General features: G+C 42.8%; 1 protein-coding gene across 1 annotated transcript in view; it reads left to right on the plus strand.

Moving 5' to 3' along the window:
* Positions 1–1498: 1498 nt before the first annotated feature.
* The window catches only part of ERI2 (ERI1 exoribonuclease family member 2), a 10903-nt gene continuing 5468 nt past the window's right edge, over positions 1499–6933 (plus strand). Inside the window, exons 1-4 of the mRNA XM_018562283.1 lie at positions 1499–1521; positions 2599–2669; positions 2744–2824; positions 5548–5675. Of these exons, the coding sequence (XP_018417785.1) occupies positions 1499–1521; positions 2599–2669; positions 2744–2824; positions 5548–5675 (303 nt within the window). The remainder of the gene's footprint in view (positions 1522–2598; positions 2670–2743; positions 2825–5547; positions 5676–6933) is intronic.

Genomic DNA, 6933 nt, shown 5'->3' on the forward strand with positions numbered 1-6933 from the left:
TGTCCATACACATCCCCCTCCCCCTCCTTCCTGCATCCCCGTCCCTGGCTGTACATACACATCCCCCTCTCCTTCCTGCATTGTTGCACCTCGCTGGCTGTACATACACATCCCCCTCTCCTTCCTGCATTGTTGCACCTCGCTGGCTGTACATACACATCCCCCTCTCCTTCCTGCATTGCCTCAACCTGCTGGTTGTCCATACACATCCCCCTCTCCTTCCTGCATTGTTGCACCTCGCTGGCTGTCCATACACATCCACCTCTCCTTGCTGCATTGTTTGTTGCCCCACTGTAATATTTACAGCATGCTGGAAATGGTGTATATTTTAAATGATAACATTGGCGCAAGTGCTTTATTATTTTGACACATTATCAGACAGACCAAACCTTCAAGGGATAAAGGAAGAGTTATGTGATCTGCAGTCAGCAGGAACAGCTTGTATTAAAGGAAAAGCTGAGATACCAGAAAATGTATTCCTTAAATGTTGGTATATTTTTCATGTCAAAGAAATGGGTAGCCAGAAAATGTATATATCCTTAAGTGATGGTAAAGTGATGTCATTAAATACTGGACAGCCAGACAAGGAATATGTACATCCATAAAGAGTTCCAGGTTGGTTCTATATCAATTATTCACAGTTCAGGTGCAAAATCTCTTTTGAGGTATATAGGGATAAAGAGTGATATTCCTACGAATGGATGAAATAGAAACAAATCTTTGCTGAATGTTCAAGCTTCAAACTGGTTCACCAGTAACATAGGCTGGTGTTTACCACAATGCAGCATCATCACCCAATTAGAGACCGAGAAGGAGAGAATCCACCCCATAGGAAGATATAGTGTGGAAGGATCCGCCACCCCTGTTGGGTTGTTGTTTTTTTTCTGCCAAAAAAAAAAAAATTAGGCCCAGGAACTTTTGCCATAATGTACTAGTATGCACAGCATATTAGCACATTATGCAGACTTGCCTACAGCGATCCTCTCCGGCACTGCTCCCCTCGGCCACCATCGCTTCCAAATTCAGAGACGGTCCTCTTCCAGGTTCCGACTTTTCCACCACTTGAATAGCCAGGCCCAGATTAAGTTACTTCATCTCTGCAAGAATCCTGCCAAGACTGTGCACCGAGCTGGAGGCAGGGAGAAACACAGTCAGTTTTGCCTAGAGATGCTTAGTTTCCCTGGTTTCTGATTCTTATGTTGTGTTGTTGCTCCGTCACATGAAGCTGCAGTGGGAAAGCCTGTCCCCAGCCAGAATGCTGTAGAAAAGAGCTCTTGCTCTTTGTGTGGAAGCAGCAGGCTCTCTGCACAGGTCCAACATGCCCTCTAATGTGTCATAGCTAGAGCTTGCCACTCAGGAGGGAGCATGAGCTTTGCTGATTGCAGAGGTCCAATCTGTCCAACAGAAACAGCGCAGAACAGATAGTTGTTTCAGGTTTCTAAGTTTCTTTTTTGTTCTTTTGTAGCTACATGGGTTTTAAGGTGCATGGAAAACCAAAATGACCACAAAACAGCTGGCAAAGTAAGATGTGAAAATTGTTACTACTATATTTTACTGGTGTATGAATGTGTTCAAAACAAATGTGTTGATGTGGTTTTGCTGTGGGAACCCAGATATGGTTGTAATGGTTTTCTTTAAAAAAAAAAATACAATTGCAAATAACCGGGGTAATGTGCAGAGTGCAACAGTCAGGGCTTGTTCACACCAAGCGCGGAGCAGATCCAGACCAGAGCAGGTGCAGACCGGATCAAAACTGCGTCCAATGTATTCCTATGGTATTTTGACCTCCAGTTCACATCGCAGCGTGCGGATCCAGACCAGATCCAGACCGGATGAAAAAAATGCGGCAAGCCCTATTTTACCTGCTCTGGATCTGGTCTGGAACGCATCAAAAACGCATCAAAAACGCATGCAAGTGCCTGAAAGCCCATGTTAAAACTTTTTTTTTTACCAAAACCAGCCCTAAACGCATCAAAAACGCGTCTAAAACGCGGCACAACCCACTGCACTGCGTGTGCAGAAACCTGACCGGATCTGGTCTGCATTTGGTGTGAACAAGGCCTTAGTGTCAACCAATTGGGTTTTAGTTTACTGAAATCAGCACAGTGGATGGGGAATTCTGATTGTTTGCTGGGGGTCACTACTGTTTTGCACATTACTTTTTTTATTATGGAATGAGTCTTGGAATTCAAATCAGCCAGAAATCAAAATTCTAGGCAAAACAAATGTAAGCACGAAATCTGTTGTGTTTCACTATATTTTATTCCCTTCTCTACTATTTGGCAAGTATCAGCCATGTGCCCAGTTCAACAACTTTCTCTCAATGAAATCATGGTAATGGTATTAACTTATTAGGTGACCAAAAAGAAAAATGCTGCAGAGGTTCTGCCTTCTTAGTCACCTCACCTCCTCTAGCTTGTTATTGGAAGACAAACGCTCACTTTAATTGATGAGATCTCTTCTGTATACTGTATATACTGCATATCATGGAAATGATCAGCCGTATATTGCAAAATCTGCAGCCAACTGTGCGCATAAGCTACTGATGCTAACTAGTAATAAAGACAAACTTACAGATATTAAGTGGTGTTTCTACAGGCAGCTTGGTCTAATAAGAAGAAGCTCTAAACTGTCTCTGAACTGTAAGAATGGCAGCAGCCCCAAATCTAGTAAGTATATCTTCCTGTTGCTTAATTGTGTATGAGGGAGCTGGAAATGTCTGACACTGCTGTCTGTTTTGCAGAACAATTTTTTCAATACTTGATCATCATCGATTTCGAGTCAACCTGCTGGAAGGACATTAAGCACTATGGCCAGGAAATCAGTAAGTAATATGTTGCATTAGACTTGGTTAGATATGTATATGCCATGTGTGTTATTCTATCAGCTTTCCATACTGTAATAGAGCATGCACCTTCTAATCCTAACTACAGTCTGAGTAAATGTAAAGACTCCAAGGAATGTCCAGCCTCTGCACATTTTAGGTGGATCCATACTAGGGATCCAACCAACTAATTGATAATGAAAATAGTTGTCAACTATTCTTATCGATTAGTTAGTTGGATCCCCTAGCTCTCTCTCCTCCACGTTGGCTTCGGTCGGGGGCGTTCTCCTGCCGGTGCCCTGCTTCTCCTGGATCCGGGCGATGGTTCCTGTCTTCCTTGGTGGTATGTATGTGGGGTCTCCGGTGGATGTTCTGAGGACCTGGATCTGAGGTAAGCTGGAGGCTGCGCTGTTCACACAGCTGCAGCCTCCTGTGTCCTCTCTCCCCCCCCCTCCCCTGCCCTACCTACATGGTGCTGGCTCCTGTGCAGACCCCTCCGGGGGGTACCTGGGCCTTGGGGGTGCTTAGTGGTGTTGTGGGTGGTACCTCGCGGCTGATGCAGCTCCCTTGGACGGCCGCTACTCGAGGCCCCGGTCTGGATGCGGCCTCCGGGCGACGTCCTGGTTGTCTCGGTCTGTTACTCAATGTCCCTGGCTTGGTGGGGCAGGGAGACCTGGTGGGGCCGTGGAGCCTTTGTTTGCTGGGTGCTGGACCCGGAGATGGAGGAGGGCTGGTTTGGGGACAGTGTCGCTGGACAGCGGGGTGCCGCCTCCGCACCGGTGGTGGCACAAAGGTTCCTGAAAAATTAATTACTGTCAAGTCTTTCTTTTATTCCATTACACCTGTGATGCTGATACCTTTTACGTAAAGCATGTGTTCTTTCAAGAGCTCTCAGAAGCCCCTGCTTAGTTTCTTAAGCAGCACGCACAGACATAACTGAATTTGGACAAGCACCACCTGTACATGCAAAAAGGATCCTAAATGTGTTATCACCTGTCTCCTCATGTACAGATCTGCATCATGTACATGAGGAGATCTGAATAGTAAGAGAACAAACCTTACCCTCTAACAAACTCCCACATTCACCCAACATGCAAATTAATTGCATGTTGGACATTACAGCCTGCAAAACGCAGCACTGGGTCATCTCTACATTATCAGATAAATAAAGCATCAGTTAGAAAAAAAGGGGACACCAATAACTTGTCACAACCCCAGCAACATAGATCTCCCAAGGTTCACCAGTGTGTTTTTTATTAATTTTTTAGAACTACATACACAATTAAAGTGACACTATACTCTGGGAATTAAATCTTAAAACTGCATTCATGTACCTTAACTATTGAAAATACTGTATTTAATATAGAGAGATTGTGTGTGTAATATATAATTTATGTATCACTCGGCTGTAGATCCTCAAATCATCTTTGCATTGGTGCTGACACTGTCCTTCCTTCTGGAGGGTGCCTACTTTTGTTCCCCATGGTCCCTGTGTGTGTTGTAAAGTAGCCACCGCTCCAAGCTTGCACCTTTTTATATAGGGCTGCAACAACTAATCGATTATAATCGATTATTGAAAAAGTTGTCAACTTTTTCAATAATCGATTAATCGGCTTCTGATCAGTTGGCCCTGTTCACAGCTCCACACGCTGTGCGCCGCACCTCCTCCCCACCTCACGCTCGCCGCTGCCAGACCCGCTCGCATCCACGCTCCACACGCCGCACCTCCTCCCCGCCTCACATTTCCTGCCCGTCCACATCCACGATCGGCACAGGGACGCGGGGAGATGTAGTAAGGAGGAGCAGGTGTGGGGGGATGACAGCTGCTGATAGACAGGTCCGATCTCAGAAGCAAGTTGCTGGAAGACTGCTCAGGTTAGCCTGCACTTTCCCACACATATTGCTCTATAATGTATTGCTTGGATAGGTGGATTTGTATTCCTCTATAGCTGATGGTACATTGTGCTGTATATTATACAGAGGACTACAAATCCCAGCAATACATTATACACTGTATGTATAATGTATTGCTGGGATTTGTTGTACTCCTCTATAGCTGGTGATATTCTGCATTGCGCTGTATAGAGGACTACAAGTCCCAGCAATAATACATTATACAGCGCAATGCAGAATACCACCAGCTGTAGAAGAGTACAACAAATCCCAGCAATAATACATTATAAAGTGGTACAATGCTAAATACCACCAGCTATAGAGGACTACAAAACCCAGCAATAGTACATTATACCGCGCAATGCAGAATGCCGCCAGCTATTATGTACTATTGCTGAGATTTTTTGTATTCCTCCTATAACTGGCGGTATTCTGCATCGTGCTGTATAATGTGCTTTTGCTGGGTTTTGTAGTCCTCTATAGCCGTTGCCATTCTGCATGCATTGCTGTATAATTTTACACTTTCCATTTCACTATATTGCCCCCCAAACTATCTTTTTTTTTTTTCTTTTTTACTTCCACCGGTCCAAGCTTGCTCCTGTGATGGACTACAACCTCAATACAAACTAGTAGTCCATCACTGGAGCCATTTTTTAAACTTTATTTTATAGTTTATCCGATTAATCGAACGTAATAATCGGCTAACCGATTTTGAAAATAATCGTTAGCTGCAGCTCTACTTTTATCGTTTGCTTGTAAATATGCTTGATTTTATTCCTAGTTCTGTCTACTCAACAAACTTTGTGAATTGTGTTCATCTTGTTTTTCAGTTGAGTTTCCAGCAGTTTTATTGAATACATCCAGTGGAGAGATTGAATCAGAGTTTCAGACCTATGTGCAACCACAAGAGCACCCAATTCTTTCTGCATTTTGTACAGAGCTGACTGGAATAAAACAGGTATATCTATCTCTTGACAAATGATTAAGAAAGGTGGAAAACTCCTGTTTTATGATGGGAGTCGAATCTAAATTTCAACCACCATTTGTTTATGCCAGGAAAACTATTAGGCGTACAAGGTCCCTGTGAGATTTGAAGAAATGCAAGCCCTTCCTTTATAACAGACCAAACTCATGGGATCACCCAGCAGTAATCTGGCAAGACATAAATCAGTGGTTCTCAACCTTTCTAGGGCCTGGGCACCTTGGTAACATTTGCCAAGTTGTGGTGACTCCCAACTGTAAAATGTAGGGATGGCGCGGCTGCTGCAGCGACGCGTGACGGGAGAACTGACACTGCTGCGCTAGGAGAGGGCTGAGGAGGACTCTCACCTAGCACAGCAGAAATCATACAGCGACCCACAGGTTGAGAACCACTGCTTTAACAGCTAAAATGGCAAACCATATAACACAAGCTGAGGGTGTCGGCTTTTATTATTATTAATAATAATGATAATAAAAGGTTTGTTTTTCTTTTGGAAAAAAATTACTATTTTTATTATCTACATATAAAAATGGGTTGTAATTAATAATAAAAATAAAGGGTTTTGTGTTTCCTTTTGGAAAAAAAAAATAGTAATAAAAGCAATTTTATTTCAAAAGAAAACTCAAACTTTTTTTTATTATTATATACAACCCATTTTTATATGTAGATGATAATAATAATAGTACATTTTTTTCTAAAATAATAGCAATTTTTTTTCAAAGGAAAACTCAAACATTTTTTTATTATTATTAATTGCAACCCACTTTCATATGGCAACAAGCATTTTCAGAATGAGTGGTCTGCTATGGTAGCCTCCATGTTTTCCTTATAACAGGGTACCTTCCTTAATACATAACTGGGTTAAATTGTTGCTTAAAGTTTGGCTTTAAAGTATAACTAAACCCAAGACAAAAATGTAATATATTGCAGCTTACAGATCCTTAGAGGAGGTGGCTGCATTAGTTTTTCTTTTTACTGCAAGAGCAAAAAGACATGTTGATCTTGTCAGAATCGCAGTGCCCTTATCACTTCATGTGCACTGAACTGAAATCTCAAACCATGTTATCAGCCTATCTAGCTATCTTCTGTGAACTATAAAACACCACTTTCCTATGTAGAGGAGGGAGAGGTGTTTGTAGTCCAAATCAGTAGAACAGCCTAGAAATTTCTGTGCCTAGATGGGAAGTGTGTTACTGGCAGCATCAACAGGTGAAAATAAAGAGGGGGGGGGGGA

This window comes from Nanorana parkeri, unplaced genomic scaffold, assembly GCF_000935625.1.
Source record: "Nanorana parkeri isolate BGI_ZX_2015 unplaced genomic scaffold, ASM93562v1 scaffold570, whole genome shotgun sequence".
Lineage (NCBI taxonomy): Eukaryota > Metazoa > Chordata > Amphibia > Anura > Dicroglossidae > Nanorana > Nanorana parkeri.